Source organism: Alexandromys fortis, unplaced genomic scaffold (genome assembly GCF_014885135.2).
Source record: "Alexandromys fortis isolate MF-2015 unplaced genomic scaffold, M_Fortis_MF-2015_v1.1 scaffold_121, whole genome shotgun sequence".
Lineage (NCBI taxonomy): Eukaryota > Metazoa > Chordata > Mammalia > Rodentia > Cricetidae > Alexandromys > Alexandromys fortis.
The window spans coordinates 1,356,235-1,378,838 of NW_026068037.1; the positions used below are offsets into that span (position 1 = coordinate 1,356,235).

The 22,604-nt window shown below is 47.4% G+C and overlaps 1 protein-coding gene across 3 annotated transcripts in view; it reads right to left on the reverse strand.

Annotated features, from left to right (window-relative positions):
- Positions 1 to 9,116: 9,116 nt before the first annotated feature.
- The window catches only part of Rftn1 (raftlin, lipid raft linker 1), a 192,991-nt gene continuing 179,503 nt past the window's right edge, over positions 9,117 to 22,604 (reverse strand). For all 3 annotated transcript variants that reach the window (XM_050165080.1, XM_050165078.1, XM_050165079.1), the window contains exons 8-10: positions 16,037 to 16,140; positions 13,087 to 13,168; positions 9,117 to 10,372 (exon numbers count right to left, since the gene is read on the reverse strand). In XM_050165080.1, coding sequence (XP_050021037.1) covers positions 10,055 to 10,372; positions 13,087 to 13,168; positions 16,037 to 16,140 — 504 coding nt within the window. In that variant the 3' untranslated portion in view covers positions 9,117 to 10,054. The remainder of the gene's footprint in view (positions 10,373 to 13,086; positions 13,169 to 16,036; positions 16,141 to 22,604) is intronic.

The following is a 22,604-nucleotide window of genomic DNA, read 5'->3' on the forward strand; positions in this document are numbered from 1 at the left end:
TTGTCATTTTTCTGCTTAAAACTGGCCAGAGTTATTAGCAGGATAAACAGGGCCAGAATCCTGGCCACGATTTACAAAGTTTTTCTTAAGGTCTTCCCAGCACCCACCACCACAGAGCATGCTGAATATCAACGCGCAGGTCTCATGAAGGCCTCTGCCTCTGCTGGAGGGCACTGCGGTTGGCACAGGCAGTACTTGGGAAGCGAGCACCCGCCAGATTCCCAGAGCCAGACTTTCCATGCTGAGCCTGGTTCTCCTAGTCTGGCCACAGAAATAAGTGCTATCAACAGGAACCTGTGACAAATATTGCTCTGCTTCCTTCTCTGGCAACAGCCACCTCAACAACCCCAGCCAAAGGTCCAGTGAGTTCTGCCCTGAGATGTGACCTCCGCATGCTTTCCTGTTCCAGGTACAGGAAACCCAAGTTCTCTGGAGAAGCTGTGCAGTCAGCAGGTCGCCAAGGGGACAGAGAGCTAATCACAAGGGCCCACCCTGCTCTCCTCACGCAGCAGGGCCTCCGGGACCTTCCCACGAGGCTACAGAAGCAGGCCTTGTCACCCCAACTGAGTCTTTAAGCTCCCGTTCACCCATGGGCATGCCATCCGTGCCCCTTCTTCTTGCAGTCTGTTTTACCCCCACATCCTAACTCTTGGGTGCCGGGATCCCCACATGACGGAATCTAGATCTTGCTGCTGCCCTGACATGCTGGATACGACATACCCAGTGTGCTGTAAGAGTTTTGGGTCTGAGGTCAGCATGGTCTTGTCGAGAATTATTGCCAGCACCGAGAGCTGCTCCTAGAAAGCATTTCCAGCATGGTCATCTGTGATTTATTTGATTAGACAACAGATGAATCCCACTTTATGAGAAGTGCGTTAGAATGCAGGCTGCTAATGGTTTCTGGAGCTGCTCCACTCATGGTCAGCTACTCCAGTGAAGCTGCTCCATTGATGGTCAGCCACTCCAGTGAAGCTGCTCCACTGATGGTCAACTACTCCAGTAAAGCTGCTCTACTGATGGTCAGCTACTCCAGGAAAACTGCTCTACTGATGGTCAACTACTCCAGTGAAGCTGCTCCACGGATGGCCAGCTACTCCAGTGAAGCTGCTCCATTGATGGTCAGCCACTCCAGTGAAGCTGCTCCACTGATGGTCAACTACTCCAGTAAAACTGCTCTACTGATGGTCAGCTACTCCAGTAAAGCTGATCCACGGATGGTCCACTGAAACATGAATGGTTTAGAGATGCAAACATCCGACAAGGAGCCAACAGGTATTTACCCCTTTGTCATTAACAACCACTACCATACAAATTAGGACATTATACATACTGCTGTCACATTTGTTAGCTAAAATGGGATGCACTAGACTTCAGTAAGGACCAGCCTCTCCATCACAGTGACTTAGCCAGCCAAGGGTATCAACACCTCCCTTTCATGTTCCATCTTTAACCACTATACCAAGGGGGCTGGAAGTGAAGAACTCGGGTCCCAGGCATATTTAAAGGTAAAGCCTGAAGTGGTTTACATCCCGTCCATTTGTGGTTACATGCTATCTGAGAGGCAAAGTCCTGAGGCCTACAGATGCCAGGTCAGTCAGATTAGTAGACTAACAAGCGCTGTCACCACCTGCCAGTATCAAGATCCATTTCTGCCCACGGACCAAGCTCTTCACACACACAGTATTAATGCTTACAAAACCAGGTAAACTCCTTCAGCTCCCTTCTCACACTTGAAAGTGACAGAATTAACCCAAGCACTCAGGTGCAGACTACATGCAGACAACATTCCAACCAGCTCTGTCCAGATGAAATCCCACCCACATGCCCTGTGGTACCCCAATTCCTTCACACAGGTGTCCTCAAGCTTCCAAGATGCCAGCCTTTGGCTGGGGGTCCTGTGCTTCGGGAGCAACATGACTGCTTTCCATTTCCTGTATTTGATAAAAACTCATCTACTTTCTGTGATGGTTTGAATGAAGATGCCCCCACAGGCTCATATTGAGGCATGGCCTTATTGGAGTAGGTGTGGTCTTGTTGGAGGAAGGGTGTCACTGGGGTGGGCTTTGAGGTTTCAGAGTGGTACTCTCTTCCTGATGCCTGCAGATGCAGAGGTAGAACTCTGAGCTCCTTCTTCAGCATCATGTCTGCCTGCATGTTGCCACACATCTGTCTCTCCATGTCGATAATGGACTAAACCTCTGAAACTATAAGCAAGCCCCAATAAAATGCTTCCCTTCATAAGAGTTGCTGTGGTCATGGTATCTCTTCAAAGCAATAGGACAGTGACTAAAACATTTCCCCTTCCTGACTTGTCAGTGACGCTACACTCCACTCTCCACCCCTACTGAACCTCTGAAAAGGTCAAGATTGGGTCTCAAGCACACTTCCTAGGTCAGATATGATGACACATGTTAACACTGAAGCAGACCTTGGCCCCACCCCTTGGTAATCTGGCACAGTGCATCATCAAGTCCTGCTCCCTGCAGCATGCCTGTGTGCATTTAAGAGAAGCCCCGCCCACTCCTTTCTGCCATTTTGTCTGAGGAGGCAGCTTTTGGTCTCTGTCTCTCTCTTCTTTACTCCCCCCACCCCCATCCCGCATCTCTCTCTCTCTCCCATTCTCTCTTCCCTTCCCCATCCCTTTATTCAATAAACTCCGCATTCAAGCTCTTTCTGCCTGGTATATTTGTCTCCTGCCCGCATTCTTCACCTGCCTTGGGGCCCCGCTGGAGCCCAACTCATGCTAAAATCCTAACACACATAGAATGATTCTAGTGTTCACAATGCAAGATGGGAGGACCCCAAATTTAGCCCAGTCTGGGTCACAGGGGAGAATGTGTCTCAATACAAGTGCCTTCTGGGGAAAGACAGACTCAAGTGCCAGCTTTGGAGGGTGTGACATCTGGCATCTGCTGACCTACAACCCCTCGTTCCCTAATGACATCTGTGACAACCACGGCTGCAAAGACTACGCCCATGCCCTAGTTAGGACTTCTGTTCCTGTGATAAAATACCACGATCCAAAGCAACCTGGGGAGGAAACGCTTGGTTTCATCCTGCAGCTTGTTCACTGTTCTGGGAAATTAGGCCAGGAACTCAAGGCAGGACCCATAAGGCAGGAGCTGAGGCAGGGGTCCTGGGGTGCGCTGTTTACTGGCTTGCTCAATCTGTTTCCTATACATCCCAGGAAAATGCTCTCGGGGTGGCTCAACTACAGTTCCCTTACCCAAATGGCTTATGTCGAGCAGACATAAACAAAGCTAGCCACCTCATCTCAGCAGAGGCCGCACCAGAGGGAAGGCAGCTTCCCTTCAGAAATGTGCCTGCCTGAGAGACCCATGCAGGGCCAGCGCTGGCTGGGGGGGCCAGGCCCCAGTCCCAACCACCTGGAAAAGAGTTTCCCTTCACACAGACCCACCTGGTGCTGTTTGTAGAGCCCGGTGCCAGCAGTTCCCAATCTTGGCCATACTTCAGAACCACCCATCTCCTAGGAGCTTTTAAAAACATTCCCAAGTTGAGGTCATTCCCAGACCATCCACTTACCACACTGAGGGGATGCCCAGGGTATGTGGGGTTAGAGAAACAACTCCAATGGATGCAACCTCCAGGCCTACCCCAGCTCTTGACATCGTGTACTGGGGTTACCTGGTAAGTCTACCTGACCCTCCTCTCCCCGTGCCTCCTAGGTCTAGCCTGGGTCCTGCATGGATAGTCTCAGGCTAGATGTACAGCCCCACCCCTGCCACCTCCATCCTTTAGACTTTGGACAGGATACACAGCCTGTACACCCGTTGAAGCCTCTTCTTACCACCTGAATTCATCCCTATTCCACACCCAATGTCCAGGTTCAGCCCAGCGTTGGACATCTTGTGCTCAAGACTCTGCTGATCCTACCCTCCACTACCTTCCTGATCCAAGTCTACTCAACGTCTCACACCCAGTGCCTCAGCACAGGAATCTTAGTCACACCCACTCCGCACCCAACCTCCAAGCTTGGACCAAGTTGTTTTTGCTCTAATTCAGCCCCAAGTCACCTGACGTCATCCTATTCAAGGCCAGCACAGCCTGCTGGGTCCTCATCAGACGTAGCAATGACAAAAGATATCAACAGGCCCAGGTCCTGTTATAGAAACACCAACACACAAATGATCAACATAGTAGGTGTCCCATTAGTCCCTTAGAAATGTTCTCTGATGAGAATTTCCTAGATGAACCCTGGAATGTAAAAACAAAACAAAACAAGTGTAGCATGGGGGGCTCCTCTTGGTACCCCCAGCTGTTTAGCCCCAAAGAAAATCACACATAGGTCTCCATAAATTATAAGCTGATTGGCCCATTAGCTCTAGCCTCCCACTGGCTAACTCTCACATCATTGGTTAATAAAAAAAAAAAAAACTGCCTTGGCCTTTGATATGGGACAGAAAGAAATATGAATTTAGAAAACATATCTATCATACCATTCATTGAATATATCTATCATGCCTTTCATTGAATATATGTATGTCTATATATGTCTATATGATTAATGTTTAAGTTTTTCACAATGAACAATGAGTTTTTCCTGCAGTGACATTTGAAGTTTCCAGGAAGAAGATGGGGCCCCATAACAACAACTCCACCAGGTTGATATGATGTCATGATACTGATAGCGCTACTACAAGAACGTTTTGGGTACCAGCTGCACAAGATGGTTCCAACTTGGTTAGTTGAAATGGTGCACATCTTGTACAAGATTCTGGCCAATCAGCGTTTATTTATAACACGACTGACAGAATACAGACAATTCTCCAGCACCAAACAAGGAAATCATGGAGTTCAGAGAAGAGAAAATACGTAGCTCAAGGGGCTTAAAGATAATGCCTGAGAAAATACAAAAATAAGGCTGAATAAGATGATGAAATGACAATGACAGTCTGGGATGTGAAAACCAAGTTCAATAAAGAAGCAGAAATACTGAAGAAAATGCAAGCCGAAGTGAAGATGGAATCAATCACCCAACTAGAAGACAAGCCTTACAGGCAGAATGCATTAAATCTGGGATAAAGGGGAGGAATCAGGCCACACAAGCAAAGAATAGGAAAATCTTTTTAAAATCCAGGAAAGGAACAAACAGGAATGCAGGACACTATGAAAAGACCCAATCTGTGAATTACAGACAGAGATGACAGAAGAACCCCAGGGCAATGGCGGTAACCAGACTTTCAACAAGATCATAGAAGAAAGAAAAGACACCTGTACAGATACAAGAAGCACACAGAAACAAGTAATAGACAAAACCAGAAGAGACACTCCCCCCGGCGTATCACAGCTGAAAGACTAAAAATCTAGAAGGAAGACAGAGTATTGACAGCTGCAAGAGGAAAAGCGTAAATTACATTAAAACAAACAAAACCCATCAGAACAACAGCTGCTTTCAAAATTTATTTACTCATTTATTTGAGACAGGGTCTCACTATGTAGCCCTGGCTGGCCAGGAACTCACTATGTAGATCAGGCAGGCTTTGAACTCAACAGAGTTCTACTTGCCTCTGCCCGCTGAGTGCTAGGATTAAAGGCGTGAGCCACAGCATCCAACTCAACAGAAACGTTGAAAGTCAATTGTATACACGGCAAAACTGTCTGCCATACTTGAAGAAAGAAAAACTTTGCACCATATAAACAGGCCAAAAGAATTCATGTTCACCAAAACAACCCTAAAGAGAATACTGAAAGCAATATTTTAGGAACTCGGGGAGGAATAATCAGAGCCAGGGGACTCCAGAAGGAAAACTAATAAATGGAGCTATAATTACCAAAACACAAAGGAAAACAAACACCACCAAAATGACTGCAATCACACACGCCCTTAAATGATAACTTTAAGCATTAATCGCCGTCACTTTCCATTAAAAGACACAGGCTGTCTGAGCGGAATTAAGAAACAAAGCCCATCTTTCTGTTGTCTGCAGGAAACTTGGCTTTACAGACAGGAACTCCTTAAAGTGAAAGGGTGGAAACCATACTCCAATCAAACAGGACTAGAAAGCAAGCAGGCATCGCCACATAACATTCGACAAAACAGACTTCAAACTCAGATTAATCAGGAGAGATGAAGGACACTTCATTCTAATCAAGGGGACAATTAACTGAGAAACACCCAGTTCCACAAAGAGTGCACTATGGAAATTAAAGACACAGATTAACATTAAAATATTAATAGTAGATGATTTCAATGTCCCCTTTCTTCAACAGACAAGCATCTGGACAAAAAAATAGAGAAATGTCTAAATTAAATGACCTTATATTATCAAATGTACCTAACAGACTTCTACAGAGTATTCCACCTGATACCAGAATTCACAGTCTCCTCAGGAACCCATGGCAGCATCTCCTGAATAGACCTCATCTATTCAAAACACAAAACGAATCTTAAGAGAGAGAGAGAGTCAGAGAGAGAATGAAAATGTGGTCCATATAAACAATGGAATGTTACATAACTGTAAAGAAAAATAAAACCATGAAATTTGCAAGTAAATGACAGAGCTAGAAAATATTATACTAAGGTAATCCAGGCCCAGAAAGACAAATGTTCTCTTTCATCTGTGGCTCCTAGCTTCGAATCTCCATCAGTAACCACAGAAACCAGGGAAGTAAAAGGGGACCACGGCGTGTGTGTGTGTGTGTGTGTGTGTGTGTGTGTGTGTGTGTGTGTGGTGCTAGGAAGGAGATAGTGGAATGGGGGAAGTGGGGAAGACGAGGGGGACTTTAATTGGGAATGAGGGAGGAAGGCCTGGACAGAAGGAGAGAGAGGGGGAAGAGGGAAAAATAGCTCTTGGGATGATTTAAAAAGCCAAGAGGAATTATATTCTTGCTTATTTAACTTGCTTATGTAACTTATTTAAAAGTACATACAATACATGTAAGTGTATGTGCTGAAGTACTTTTAATGAAGTTATGCCATTCAGGCTGATAATACTCCTCACAAAAGTCATAGACAATCTAACAAAAAACACAATTGCCAAACATGAAGGACCCCCTTTCAAGCTATTGGTCAGGGGAGTCCAGGAGACTCCGGAAAGAATCAGCTATTATTGCATTGCCTTCAGTTGCCTCCCAGCTGTTGAAGTAAGGCCCTATGGCTGAAGACACCATGCACTTTGAATATGGGACTCAGAAGATTCTAACGTGATCAGACCCAAAGACCTCATCACCGAGGACAAGTTTTAATGCTGTGTAGACTGCCAAGTGAGGGGGGCAACCAATAATCCTAGCTAGCTGTGACACCTGTCAACCACAGCAATGACCAGCCCTGCAAGGTGCCCCCGACAGGTGCAGTAGTGGCACCTTTCTTGACAGTGACCAACAGCATTATCAGGAGACTTGAGGTCCCCTCAACAGGAAGGAGAGCATGCCTGGTGGCAGAAACCTAGCTAACTACCCAGGGCTAGTGAGGTCATGGGTCTTGGGGGAGAACTACCATTACCACTTAACTAGGGCAGCATAATTCCCAACTTCATTTTAATACTCACCCTCAGACCCACAGGAAAGTGTAGCTCTCAATCCCCATCAAAGATGCTTCTTTTTGAAGTAGATGGAGCCCATTACAGAAAACCACAACAGGTAAAAATGCAGAGAACAGTAATGGCGGGGTTCTCAGCCCTAGCGGACACCTATTCAAGAGGTTCCTGCACCTAGGAGTCTGGGGACACAGAGGAAGAAAAGAGGGCAAGGTAGTGAGAGCCAGAGGGCTAGGACACCTGCTGAGACGGGGTCTCCTGAAATGCCAGGGCAGCTGCACCCATGTTACTGCAACGGCATGGCTGCCAAAACAAGACCTGAACGAGGGAGCACCAAGAGAGACACTAACTCGCAAAAGGAACTCTCAGGATCCCACCCCTAGACAAAGAGCTAGACACTAAGAACTGCTGAGAAGGGGGGTTAGTCTTCCCCAGGGATGACCTCCCAGATTACTTGCCCAGTACCAAGTGGCCAGCCCTGAAAGAATACACACAATCATACAGCAAGCAGACTTAGTGGCTGTTTTTATGTACATTGTACATGTAACAATAACGATTTTAAAAAGTCTGCATGGATTGAAGAGGGAGTGAGGTGGACACACGGGTAGGGTTGGAGAGAGAAAAGGAAGATGGAGAATGATGCAATTGTATTTTCATTAAAAAGATTATGGAAGCACACTTGATAAATTAATTCTCACATGTGATTAAAGGTTTTAAAACTTTCTATAATTCTGAATTAATAAATTTAGAAATGTTCTGTGCAGAGAAAATGAAGAAAGAAAAAGAGCCCAGATGATTTTAATTGCGTTAGACACGGGGTCAATAGGTTAGAAGGGGCGATACGATACCGTTATCTCGTTTTGTGACATAATCACATTTTAGTGGCACTGGACTATGGGATGGTATTCATGTACAAAACACAATGCATTTATGTGGCTTTTGTTAACTGTACCTATTTTTCCAAACTACAATTAGAAAACTTCCATGATACAGTGAAACCTGCCAGAACCAACAGGGCACAAAAGGGAAAGAAAGAAGGCAGAAAATCCCAAACAGCTCGGGATCCTTTGTTATCCCGATTCTCAAGAATCTCCCCACGGCAAATAAAACATAAATGTTACTTATTGAAACATGTATCCCAAACCCTCCAGGTTGGGAGGCTCCCAACCCTCTGGAACTGCTCCAGGGATCTGACACCCTTTCTGGGCTCAGCAGGTTAGGTAAGCAACGGGTACACAGACATACACACATGCAAAACACCCGTACACCTAAAATGAGAAAAAAAGATATGTCTACACGAAGCTTTACAGGTTTTATTTTAATAAACTTGGAAATAAAAAAAAAGATTTCCCTCATTAAACAGCCTACTTCAAACCTTAGAAACCACAATGCCGAATCACTGCTGATGGTAAGAGAGTTTGCTCACAACCAGCTTGTGATCTCCTGCTCACCTGGTTCCTGTTCACTCTCCATTTTGTTTGTTTGTTTGAAACAAAGCTCGAAACCCCAATGTGCCTAGGTGGCTCGGTCTGCCACGGTCTACCACACTGCCAGCAGGCAGAAACTGCGGCCAGGGCCTGAGGGCCAGACCTGTAGTGACGAGGTAAACACGCCACGCACTGAGCTCAGACCATTTATTGCTTTAAGTAACTAAACAAGAACGAGACAGGCTGTTTCCCTTGAGACAATGGTGTTCTCTCTCCAAGGCTCGCCAGATGCGTCTACTTAAAGCCTTCACCACACTTTATGGACAGTAAAAACAAGTGACAGGCACAGCATACAACTCAGTCATTGACACACCAACAAAAATAGCACACAAGGGCACCCAGTTACCATCCACCCAAAATGACACAACGTATTCAAAGATGTGTGGAATACAAAGTTTAAAACAACACTTTTTGGCATTAATATTAACACAGAATACTTTCTGAACACCCTGTAAGAGCAGGAGCACAGAGAATGACCTGTTTGCTTCCAGATCAGCAGTATCTATATATAAACTACTCCGAGAAAGGCAGGAGGTGTCTGTCTAAACGCCTTCCCTCCCCCAACATCACCACCTTTCAAAACAGCAGGGCCTCCAGGGTTCAGGAGGAAGGAGCTGTGTGCAGAGCTGCAGGGCTCAGGCGGAGAAGGGCAGCCCAAAGAGCTGTGGGATAGTTATTGAAGTACTTGCCCATAGCAGCAGCATGTAAGAGTGAGCGAAAAATCTTGGTTTGTAGCAAAGATGCCCCAGAAGTTGACCCAGATGTGCCCTGGATCCCCGTGGGGCAGCGCAGGTGCTGTATGGTCCATGCCCTTCCTTGGGGGAAGGGGTGGAAGCTGACCTCCAATTCTGTGGTCTAGGAGGAACAGCCCAACCTTGCACTCTACCATAAGCGGATCATTAAGACAGCTTTCCAGTGGCTGTTCAGAAAACAATACTGCCAGAGACCAGCCCTCGCAGGGCCCGCTGAGCTAACGATAGGTCAAGCCAAAGGGTAACACAGAACAAACCAGCTGCTAGCAAGCGTCCCAAGATTTGCCATCACATTGCAAGCCTAGCACAAATCACGGACTCAATTTGCCTCTGCTGGAGCAGGCCCTGCAGCAAGCTCGGCTTCCATGCTGGGATTTGAGTGTCTGGCGGCCACCGAGTCCCTGTTGTGGCCAGCAGGACCATTCTGCACAGCCCTCAAGCCCTGCTGTTCTTCAGAGGCTCTGTCCCATTGCTGTGTCCCCAGCACACAGTTCCCCACATCTTCAGCCTTGGGGAACTGGTCTTCTAGATTCTTCTCATTCTCCTCTGCTTGCTGCTTGTCTCTCGTGCTGCGTTTCCCTTTGGTTTTCCTCGTCTGCCTGCTGCGCGTCTCTTCCCGGGAGAATCGCCACTGGAACTAGGAAGCAGAAAGGGTGGAGGTGAACAAACCGTCTCTGGGAGCCTTCTAGTCCCCTCTACTTCTCGTCTCCAACCCCAGCAGTTCCCAGGTCCCTGGACACCACTACACCAAGATTGACTCCAAACATCTTCCCCACCCCCAGGGCCTGTTTAACACCTTCCTTGTGTCCATTCTAGATTTGTAGGTGCTGTGGAGGGAAAGGGGTGCTCTTGCCATGAGTTTGATGATGGCAACGAGAAAGCAGCTAATACACATGGTAAGAGGGAACCAGCAGGCAAAGTGCAGCCTAGCCTATAGGAGCACTGAAGACTTGGATGCAGTTGCTGACAGGGTCAGGATGGGACACAGACCCAGGTGGAGTAGCTGAGGTGTGAACAGCAGGGCCAGAAACTGAGACACCAAGTGCACACAGTTCTTTCTAGAAGCCCACACCCTTTCTCTGCGGGGTCTCATGGAGAGCCCTTATTGCTAGAACCCCATTGCTTAGCCCCGCATTGCTAGTCTTGGCCTTAGTACGGGGGAAGGGAGAGCAGTCTGTCTGCACTGACCCAGCCATTGAGGTTGCCTTACTGACTGGGAAAAAAAAATGACTTCTATACTTTCCCTGAGGAAAGTGAGTTCCACTGGCACTTAAAAAAAATCTACCCCCAAATCAGGCTACCACTGCCGTAACCCCTCTGTGGGAGGCCAAAGTCTTCATGTCACAGCCTAGGTGATCCACAAGAAGACACCAGGCAAGGGGCTCTCGAGCTGTTTTCACCAAGGGGCCAAAGTCCAGCCCCTCCATGTCTAGTAGTGAATTTTGTATGCTGCTTATTGAATGTCCCTTTCTGTGACAGGTGCCATCCTGAGAGCCTGTGACTGAGCACTACCTGATATCAGTTCAGGGCTATCCATCTTCCAGGCGGTGACTGACTGCTCCTGGTGGTTAATGGTAACTGCCAGCTGTTTCCGGTCCCCCTCTGCTGTCACCTGTCACAGAGCCTGGAGAGTGGCCTTCTTCCCTTGTACCCCAGCCCATCTGGTTTCTTGCCCTCACCACCTTGGCATTCCTTCAATGAATGGGCAACCCACAGGGTTTGTTGGATGGTCACGGGAACTCCAATCTGTTCAGTGACAGGATGCTCCTACCTGGGACTCTGGGTCAGAAGAGCACTAGGGACAAAGAGTGGGGACTCTGGGAGCGGTGCCAGCTGTGCAGAGCTAAATCGGTTGGCAGCTTGGTTGTCATGGCCATCAAAACAGAGCACAGTAGGTCCAAGTGGCGACTAACTGGGGCTTTAATAGACTTACTCAACATGCTAGTCTCTTCCTGAGGAGCTAGAAGCACACCTATAGCATGATAATCCATATTCTTTTGCAGTAATAAAATAAGGTCACCTCAAGGAGGCTGGAGAGAGAGACAGCTCAGCACTTGGTGCTCTTGCAGAGGACCCAGGTTCAATTCCCAGCCCCCACACCAAGCAGCTTACAACCTCCTGATCTATGGGATTCAAAGCCTTCTTCTGGCCTCCACAGGCACCACCAGCAAGTGATATGTGTAGGCAAACCCACTTACGCATGAACAAAAATAAATGAAGAACTTCAAGAGAAAGTCACCTTAAAATAAGGAAGCTTGGCTGACGGTTTCAGAGGATTTTGTCTGTAGTCTGGTGATTCTATTGCCTTTGGTGAGACAGCACATGAAGGTAGAGTGGGGGTGGAGACTGCTCGCCCACGGTGACAGGGAACCCACAAGAGGAGAAGGGCAGGGGCTCCAACATCCCCTTCAAGTGCATACTCTCCATGGACAGCTTCCTTCCATTGCCCCAGCTCGCAAACGTTTAACTACATCTCATAACGGCACTATCAGGTAGAGACCAAGCCATCAGCACCCAAACCTTCTGAGGACATTACAGACCCAAACGGTGGCCCACAGGAAAATTACTCAGCAGAAGCAGATGCTAGGCTGTGTCAGGACATAGGAAGAGAACCCTGAGTACAGAAAGTGTCCCTCTGTGATGTGCCCAGGCTAGGCATGAGCCCAGCATGGAGGAGAGTGCCTGGCAAAGCTCAGCACAGACTGGCCTGGGACAAACTGCCACAGACTATGTTGGCATCTGTCTACATCACAAACTGCCAGTCAAAGACCTCTGACTCGGGTCCTAGCAAGAAGAGATTAGCTGTTCCTCTACTAAGATTAATGAACTTCTGGCTTAGTTTTTAGACAAGGCCTCCTACAGAGCAGAGGCTGGCCTCGAACTCATCTTCTTGTCTCCACATCCCCATTCAGGGATTACACATACACTCTAGCTCACCGGGCCAAGATCAGCAAACTCCAATGTCCTAAGGGACATTGCAGGCCAGAGCTCCAGCCAGCTTGTTTGAGACCAGGAAGAGCATCTGACCATGCGCTCAGGTCACCACAGGCCTATGTCAAATTGTAGCTGACTCTGGGTCCTAATAATAGACTTGTGGGGTTCTCTAGCACCGCCTGGTGACCAGAGTCTCTGTCAACTGCCCTGATGGTCATGCCAGCAGGAAGCCTGAGGAGAAGCTCCTCAACAATCCATCTCAGCATCCTCTGCTATGATTCAATGTAGACCAGCGTCTTCCCTATGCCCCAAGAGCCTTTGGAATTGGGAGAGGCCCGGATGGCACAGACCCATCTGAAGCTGAGATGCTCAGAGGTAAAATCAGGAAACAGGGAGGGCAGGGTAAAGAAGTCTTACCTTTGATTCCCTCTTCTTGGCTTTCTGAGGTAGACATGGTCTCTGAAGAAACACAATCTGCTTGGTGGACACGTTCCCTTCCCTACAACACAGGATCTGAGAATGAGCATGGGTCCCCTGCAGATACAGCCTCATCCCCACGGTGAAGGAAGGCTGCTGCCGGACAGGGAAGTCAGAGTTCCTCTTTTCTACTTTCCCACCCCAAGCCAAGGGCTACCTTAGACACCAACCAATGCTGCCTGGCTATCCCTGAGTCCTGGCTACAAATTCCCCTACCCCTGATGGGCAGCGGCAGCTGGCGCCTTGGCTAAGTGAGGGTACATTAGTGCTTAAGGAGTCCCAATAGGAAAAGAGTCTTTCAAGTCTGTCTTTGGTATTTCTGGTATGGTTCAGCAGGAAAATAAGGATGGGTAGTGAGCTTAGCCCTCCAGTGCGACATGAAGGGGGTAGAGGGAGAGCTGGTAAGCATGCTTGGCTACTGTGTAGCTCCTACAGGTGTGCTGATGTCAGGAGTGTCAGGCTAGCGCTGAGGTGGCACACAGTAGTCAAGTCTAACCCACACTGATGGAATGGGTACTAGACAGCTCCTATGCTGTAAGTCAGAGGAGGCAGGACATCATGCTGTCCCTTTGACAGAAATACTAAGGTGACCAGTTTTCTCCACCCCCACCCTTTATTGCCTTATTTTATTTTATGTGCATTGGTGTTTTGCCTGCACGAATGTCTGTGCAAGGGTGTCAGATCCCTGGAACTGGAGTTACAGACAGTTGTGGGCCTCCATGTGAGTGCTAGGAATTGAACTGGGTCCTCTGGAAGAGTAGTCAGTGCTTTTAACCACTGAGTTATCTCTCTAGCCCCTTGTTTTCCTTCTCCCTCCCCGCCCCCATTTTTCAAGACAGGGTTTCTCTCAGGCCACTGAGAATATACTGTAGACAATAATCAATATCCATGAGGTTGACCCACTAGTCGAACTACTAGATCTGATGGAGAGAATCTCGTGAAGCAAGGCTTACAAGACCATTGCCTATGTATAACTTTGTCTCTCTCTGTAATTTTAATCATGTGCCACTAAAACCAGCTACGGGTATTTTCCTACTGCTTGTGTGTTTATCTCAAGCATATATTCTATCTATGGGCACACAGAGCTGTGGATGGCCAGGAAGATGATTCCTGCTTTACCTGTATAATTCTGATGAATAGAAATAATACTAGGATATTTTCATTACTCAGTCTGATATAGGAAAGTAATAGTATTCTCTGTCACAAAGACAGATAATTTAGACTTCAGATCAAATTCAAAGCAAACTGGTTGCCCCTGGAGACGAATACACAGGACAATTTTCCAGGTGTTCATTGCTGGTTCAAGGTCCTAACTTTGTCAGCAATGAACTTTCTGTACGTACTCCCAACCTCAAGGCGGAGCCAGCTAACTGTTCGTTGTTCTAGTCCTGAATTCCAGTGTCGTTCCCTGTCTGGGACCCTGACTGCAGAGCTGCTTGCTTACTTTACTCACCGCGCCTGCTCAGCGCGACCTACCCAGCCTGAGGGAAACTGTGGGCTCAGTTTGGCTCTGTTTCTTATTGTTTACTCAAGAAGTGCTGTGTGACCCCAAAAATGTGATTCATACTTGTCCAGAGGCTTTGCTGCAGGGGAAGTAGGAATGTGAAAAGTGTGGTGTGTGTGCGCGCACGCACGCCTGCATGCGTGTGTGTGCACATATACTGTAGGGGAGATGTAGCTGAGTGTACAGAAGGAGAAGTCTGAGAGACGCAGAGAGAAGTGTTATGTAGCTGTCTGTAAAGAGATGTAGCTCTGTGGACAGAGGTTTTCAGAAAGGGATTTCTTCAGTTGAAGTAAAAGAGAAGGTTACCATCAGGAAAGTGTGTACTTGTTCCTTCTTTCTTAGGTTACCATCAGAAAGTATGTGCTTGTTCCTTCTTTCTTAGGTTACCATCAGAAAGTGTGTGCTTGTTCCTTCTTTCTTAGGTTACCATCAGAAAGCACGTGTTTCTAGCTTTCTAGAAACTTTCCTAGGTTCTTGCTGCTCTGAAGACATTCCTTTTGCTCTTCTGGGTGCAGCCCTGGGAGCTGAACTCCTGGGCTGTGGTAACAGACTTCACTGACCTTTACTTTTCACCCATGAAATGGGAACTACAGCTACAATTAAATACCCAAGGAAAGTCAGGAGGAGCTGAAAGATAGATGGGAGGTCTTTTAGGGTTTGCATGACAAGGCTCAAGGCCAAGGGGAAAGCACCCATGAACCTGAACTTGTAAAGAATCCGATAAGCCAGGCCTAAGACTCTGGGGCTGCATATCCGCCTCATGGGGACATTGATCAGCATTGTGATCTTGGACAAATCCCTTATTATCCCAGGGCACACTTTCATTGACTGAAAATGGAATTAAAATGATCAACTGGGTATGGTGGCTCATATCTATCATCTAGGAGGCTGAGGCTGGAGAAGTATAGCGTCATAGGGTCAAGGCCAGCTTGGGATAGAATAAGATCCTATCTCAAAGGTGAAAATCTACCTTACAGGTCTTGATCTCTGTCTCTCAGATTCTCTCTCTTTCTCTATCCCTCTCTCTTTCCCCCTCTCTCTTCCTCTTTTTCCTCTCTTCTTTTCTTTCTGACTCCCTCCCTCCCTCCCCTCTTACTTGAAGTTCTATATACACAATACTACCAAACCCAGAGCCCAGAGTATGCACTGAACTGCTTTGACATCTGTTGGTGCAGTGTCCTGCCAGCCCAGGTGGCTAATCTCAGTCTCCCAGGGCAACCCTGGCCAAGGATCTTCCGTGTGAGCAAGGGGAAAGAGAGAGGTAAGTGAAACCCTGGTGGTGGAAGCCAAGGCAGAGAGGTTCAGTGCCAGCCCACAGGCATGCTGCAAAGAGATGATCCAGGTATCAGGGACAATGGCAGTAACCATCAGTTCCATTCTTGTTACCTTGTAGTCTTGAGTATGGGAGTTGGCAGCACACAGGTGAGCTGCCATCCGTAGGCCGCCAGTGAGTTCAGCAGGGGCATGTAGTCTGTCTGCACCTCGGCACCCTGTGGGGGAAGGGCACCGTGAGCACTGTTGTACCACCACAGGGATTGTTCCTCCCACTGATCCAACCAAACCAATCAGAGTAGAGGGTCTGTGAGGATGTGAGCCGAAGACTTGAGAACTTAGAGTCAAACAGTTTCTTCCTAGGTCAACTTGGGCTATGCAGTTGGTAAGGAAATTAGAGCCCAAAGAGGAACTGATTAATTTTGTGTTATTCTTGTCTGGATAGATGGTCTCCAGTGAGTTTCAGTGAAGAAGCACAGCGACTTTTCTCCATACCTAGCATATGCTAGCAGAGATGCTCTGGCGTCCTGGGGAATTCGATTTCATTTAACAACTGATCAAGTCATTTGCATCCATGTAGCTCTGTGACACACAGAGCAGTTGTGTTGGGTTGTGAGCCCTGTTTCTCAGGGGTAAACAAATTATAGTTGCGCTTTGTTTTACACTTCGAAAGTAAAGCTCCCTGGCACACAGAGGTACCCCTAACATAAGGCAAAAGCACTGAGACATCTTAGGGACATCTTGACGTCACAGGTCCTGTTTCTAACTCTGGGCTCAGCACAAGAATAAAAGTATGGTCCTCACCCTGTCCTGGGTATACACTGGCCTCTCCCTCTCAATTAAATGGCTTAGGAAAATGGCGTTTATCCAGGCTCCTTCAACCTTAGTACTGTGAACAAAACCCCTGAAAGAAAGCTATGTCTGTGAAGGATGACTGGCGGATCAGAACTCTAGTACCGTAGACAGGTTGAGATGATGCAGGTCTAGGGACTAATTACCGCATCTTAGGTTAGTTCTAGTTCTAGGGAACTGCCATTCCTTGCCCATCTCTGTGTCTGAACTAACATCTTGTGATAGACAAATAGAAACCTTTTGCCATCTATTAACTCAGTAGACCACTCGCTTCCACCAGCCCAAGAGCTAAGGACATCATCAGATAGCATCTTGGGCTATAGAGCAGCTCTGTTTATCTGCCCTGACACCTCTCTTGTCCCCACCAATCTGTTCTAAACTTGCTTTGATTTATGACCTTTGTTCTGTGAAACTGTAAGACTTCGTGAAACTATGCTGAAAGCTGAAATTTTGGATAAACTAAATTTGTATTACAAGGTCATGACCACTCAAAATGGCTCCAGAACAAATTATCCCTATTTCCTTTAAGATGAAAGTTATGATTCTTGAATCAGAAGAACCCCCTTAGATCCATTCCCCTCATTACTTGGAAGCTGTGCGCAGAGGAAGGTGAACTGAGGTTCATTCCTACCTCCGGAGCTCACAGCACCCAACACACATGCAAGCAAAGTGTGCACTGGCCTGCTCGTAGGCCACAGTAACCGAGTGTCAGAAGAAAAGCAAGGAACATCAGTCCAGGTCTATGCATGCCAGGCCAGGTACACAATACCAATGTGGGCTTCACTTGGAGATGTGTTCTCTAAGAGGAGAACATGAAAGGCCTCCCTGTGGGAAGTTTAGGGGTCTTGCTGGTGGATCTGACTGCCTTGGACTAGGAAACTGGGAGAGAAGCGGAGGAAATAAAATCATTTTGAGAACTGGGCACCAGCCCCACCCTGGCTACCAAGTCACCGGTGTCCCTGGTAACTGATTCATCCGTGATGTTCTAAACTGTAAAGTTCAGGCCATGCTGTAGCTCTCAGACCTTGGTCAGTCACCTGTAGTACAGACCTCAGTTGTGAACTTGGCAGCGGGGGGTGGGGGGGTGAGAATGCAGGTTCTCAGACCTTGTCCTGCTGAGAGCTAGGACTCGGGGAGCATGCCAGAGCCACCATAGTCGCTGTGTTAATGGGCATGAGACTGCCACCTAGACAAACATTGGGTCACTTCTGAAGAAAAAAAAATGTATCTATACTTTTGAAGCCAGAATCCCCCAGCTTTTTCATTTTCAGTTCAACTTTCTTATCATCCATAGGAGAAGAAAGGCAGACGGCTGTGTAAGGACCTGCTGTAGCTGAGAAAGCTGAGAACGCAGGAGGAAAGGACAAAGGAGAGAATGGAAAATCAGTACAGGAAGACATGACCTAATCCATTACAGGACGGGCCAGGGAAGGGTCTTTGCAGCCCCTCTCAAAGCCACAATCATGCCAGCCATGGCTTAGTGGTGCCAGGAGCATGACCCTCATTTCTGTTGGCCCTCGAGACATATGGACACCTTCCTTCCTGACTAGTACAAGCTTCCACAGCTGAAAGCAAACCCCTGTGGCTGCTGTAGATTCTCTAACCTCACCCCTGCGCCCCCAGCTTAAAGATGGGAGGGGGGAAAGAACAATTTAAATCCATATACTCAAGCTTCGCAAGGTTCTGATTACTTGGGCCCATCATGGATAACCTTCCCACTTTATCAAGCACTGTGACAAACTACCACAATCAGACAGTAACTATAGCAACCATGTCAAGCTTTGGCGCCTTCACAAAGCCCCGCATGGCTAAATGCAGTCTTTTCATTGGTGGCTGTAGCCAGGCCAGGTTTTTCTCTGCAGGAGCCCAGAAGTGCAAGACAATGACCAACCCCTGCCTGCAGCCTGACCGCCAGCTCAGACAGGCCCTGCCGGGACCACTCCTATTTCGCTCCATCTTATTTCATTTTGTCACTATCTTGAAGAGAGAAACAGCAGGAATTCTCGCAAACATGCCCTCCCTGGCCCATGCGGAGGGAAGAAATGTCAGCCATGGGGCGCTGAATCCTAATGACCAAAGGAACAGGCAATATACAGTGCATCTACAGAGCTTGCAGCATTCACGCTCAAGTGCTAATTTCCGGCTGTCAATCAGAGCTGATGAATAAAATACAGATGGGAGGGGGAGCTGCACCTGCCAGGCTCTCCCACTTGGACCTTTTGGGCTGGTTTCTATTTAATTCATATTAAATATGGTTTTCCATAAGCACCTATGGGAAAGGCTTTATTTGTTACCAATACAGTAAGATGTCATTTCTAAGGTCACATGAGCCTCACACTCCAAGTGGAAGACACTTTTAACTCCATTAGTTGAGAAAGGGGGCAGGATACAGATCCGGGAGGAAGGTGCTTTGATCTGTCTTTATGTGTCGCTCCCGCGAAGGAGAAGAAAGAAAGCACCTACAATACTCAAAAGCCATCCCCTTATCAAATACAAAGACGCTTCTTTCTGTAAGCCACAACAAAAACTTTGATTAACTCTCTAATGTGTTGGATACCTATTCTCTCATCACACCTGGAGTGTCAAAAAACAAACAACAACACAAACAGAAAAAGTGGAACATCATGTCCTATATTTTTGTTTTTGTTTTGTTTTTCTCAACTTGTATAAAAGGAATTCATTTGTATTTCTGGCCTTTCCCCTTTTGAGCCTGGGCAGTTTTTCCAGTGATTGTAAATCACACAGACAGAGAACCACATCCAACATAATCTTACCCTGCCCTCCAAAGAGTACGCCAGCAGAACGGATGATTTACTAAGAAGTCCGTTTGACTTTTGATCATGTTTAAAGATCTCTGCAGGGAAAGAATGGAGAGAGCACACACTGTCCAGAAAGAGAACATACAGCCCGAGTGTCAATGTCTTCTTTATTTCTTGTCTGTAATTTCTATTATGTTATTTTAATGAAATCTAAAGTCAGAGTGTGTTTGATTATAGCTTTGTAAACACTGCTCAGTGTTGGGCATGCAATGGGCCCGGAAGAAATAAAAATACTCCAAGGAGACACATTTGTCTCTCAGTCTTAAAGGAAATCCACACCCCAAAACCAGAGCCTTAAGACAGGCCCAAGACTTCAATAAACCTGCTCCCTGCCCATGGAATTCTGGGACTTAGGCAATCCCCATCACACAGCTTGGAGCCCTGAGAAAGTAAGAGTAGGCAACTGACTCATCTCCGACCCTGCAATTTCCAAGAGCAGCTCATAAGCCTGATACCAAACCCTGTAGCTTCAGAAACTACAAAAACTCCTCAGATCCTGCAGGGAGTGGTCTCTGTATCCTTGGGCACAGAGCATGAGCCACAGGGTTTGGGGACACCAACCTCGTAGACCAATAAACCCCGCCCTGCTGTTCTGACATCTGCCTGTCTGCTCCTCCAACTTACAACTCTGGTTTATATTACATTTGGTGATGAGAAACAAGAAGAGCTTCCCGGTGGGTCCAGACAGATGAGGCCTTTTCTTCTCCAGGTGTCTTTCTCCACCTCCCATTCTCATCTTTTCTTAACCTTTCAAGGACCACAGCATCTTCCAAGCTCTCTATGTTTGAATTGCACCCAGTATGGGGCCCAGAGTCTTCACCCACAGTTTCGAACACTGGCCGAGCAAGCGGAGCGAGTTTGTCTTAATTCTACCGGCAGGAATGGTGACTTGCTCTTCTTGGCCTTTATACTAACCTCCAGCACTCAAGAGGGCTACCTTTGCCATTTCTGGAGCGCACAGACAACATTGGCCACAGATAAGGGCACTGGGGCTTCAACTCCATCTCACACCAGATGCTGGTAGTCTTTTGTTCTTCTATATAGTTCCCTCCAGGAAGCCTGCCTGGGAAACTTTTGGCAATCTGGCTTTGGTAACATTTCCAAACTGAAGGATGCTTCATATAGGAAAATAGCCCCAGGCTGTTTAGACCTTTATCATGTACAATAGGCTACCGCCCCCCCCCAAAAAAAAGAAAAGAAAAGAAAAAAAAAGGGACTCAGGTCAGCTCCATATCTGGCCTTAATATGCCCACGACAACCCAAATCACTGGCCTAAGTTATGTTAAAGCTACCGTCTTTCCAGACCTTGACAAAGTTCCTGCAAAGAAACGGCAATGGACCAGAGAAGCTCGGCATTCAAGTCCTTTCATCGCCACTCATGTCCTTGCTCTGTCCCTCCATTTCTGCATATCTGTTCTATCAGCTTGAGCAGACTCGGGCTGGGTTTGACCGGTCCCATGAACCCCTCTCCATCAAGCCTTTCTCCCACTCCACCTCTCTACCCAGGCTTTCTCTTCTACTGCACCTCTGTCTGCACCACCTACTACTCACCACTGGGCCCTCTCTCTCCGCGGGCCCTGAGGTTTGCCCTCTATGCCTCAGGGATACACTGCTGATCTCTTCTCTGGCACAAAGGGCCAGTTGAGATCTGAGACTTCTTCCCTGCTGGGGACCCCTGAATTCTGCACAGAACAAAAAAAAAAGAGAGTTCTGGTCCATATGCTTGCTGATGGTTTTAACCATCTGAGGTGTGCCTCAAGGAAATCCTATCTACTATGGGGCCAATGGGAGTTGCTAAAGCAAAGGCCACTAATGGCAGCAGGGGCAGAGCAGCAACTACGTATAGACTGTGGTGGGAGACTGCCCTGTGCTGTATGCAGAGCAACCCCTACATATAGACTGTGACGGCAAAGACTGTTCTGTGCTGTATGCAGGGCAGCCCCTACGTATAGACTGTGACAGCAGAGACTGTGCTGTGTATGCAGAGCAGCCCCTACATATAGACTGTGACAGCAGAGACTGTCCTGTGCTGTGTATGCTCATTGAGAAGCTGGCTCTGGAGATGGGACTTGGCCCTCCCACTTCAGAATCCATCATGTCCGTCTCACGATGTCCTCTGAAGCCTGTCCTGGGCCAGGCTGCCCCCGCCCCCCTCACTCTGTAACAAGCTGAAGGAGAACAAAACAGCCTAAGAGTAAAGATCCCGTACCCTTAAGGACAGTTAATGGAGAAACTATTTTCCAATATAGATTACTGTTATAAATATAGTAAAACCAGCTAATGGGATGCTTGTCCGCGCAGGGGCTTTCTGTCTATATGTCTATCACAGCAATTCCAGCATCATCGTTCTGAGGGCTCCTTGGTTGACTTCGAGGGATGCTGTGAATGTTTTACTCTGTGTCTGTTGCTCTGTGTCTGCAACACACACCCACTCAAAGCCCAAACGCTGTAATGACAGCTGGCGCCGTGGACAGATAAAGACGGTCTTTCATTTTCTTCCACCGACTTCTTTCCTACAAATCTCAGGTTACTGAGACCATGGACCCCAAAGAAAGGGAACTTCCTCAGGAAAGAACCTAGCCACAGGGGACCTTGTCTCTTAGAGATGTCACAGAGTTATGACAACTCGTCAGGCCGCCTTACAGTATGAGGCTATGAATGAATATTCCCCCGAAGCAGCTCTGTCTGTGGAGATGTAGGAGTCAGTAAGATGGAGAGGTTGGGATGTCATAGGTCCAGGGGTCAATTACTTTACCTTGGCTAGCTTTGTCTCCTGAAGTTATATCCTGCCTGTGTCTGCGTCAGAGCTAACATCCGGTGACCAAGAGTTATGAACGTTTTGGAATCCACTAACAGAGCAGACCAGCAGCTTCCACCACCCCAAAGCTAAGCACATCATCAGATGGCATTTGAGGCCTACAGGAAAGCGTCCCCATCTGCTGTACTGCCCCTCCCAGGTTTCCACCAAGCTAGCTTTAAACTGATTATGATTTTCCTTGTTCTGCTACCAT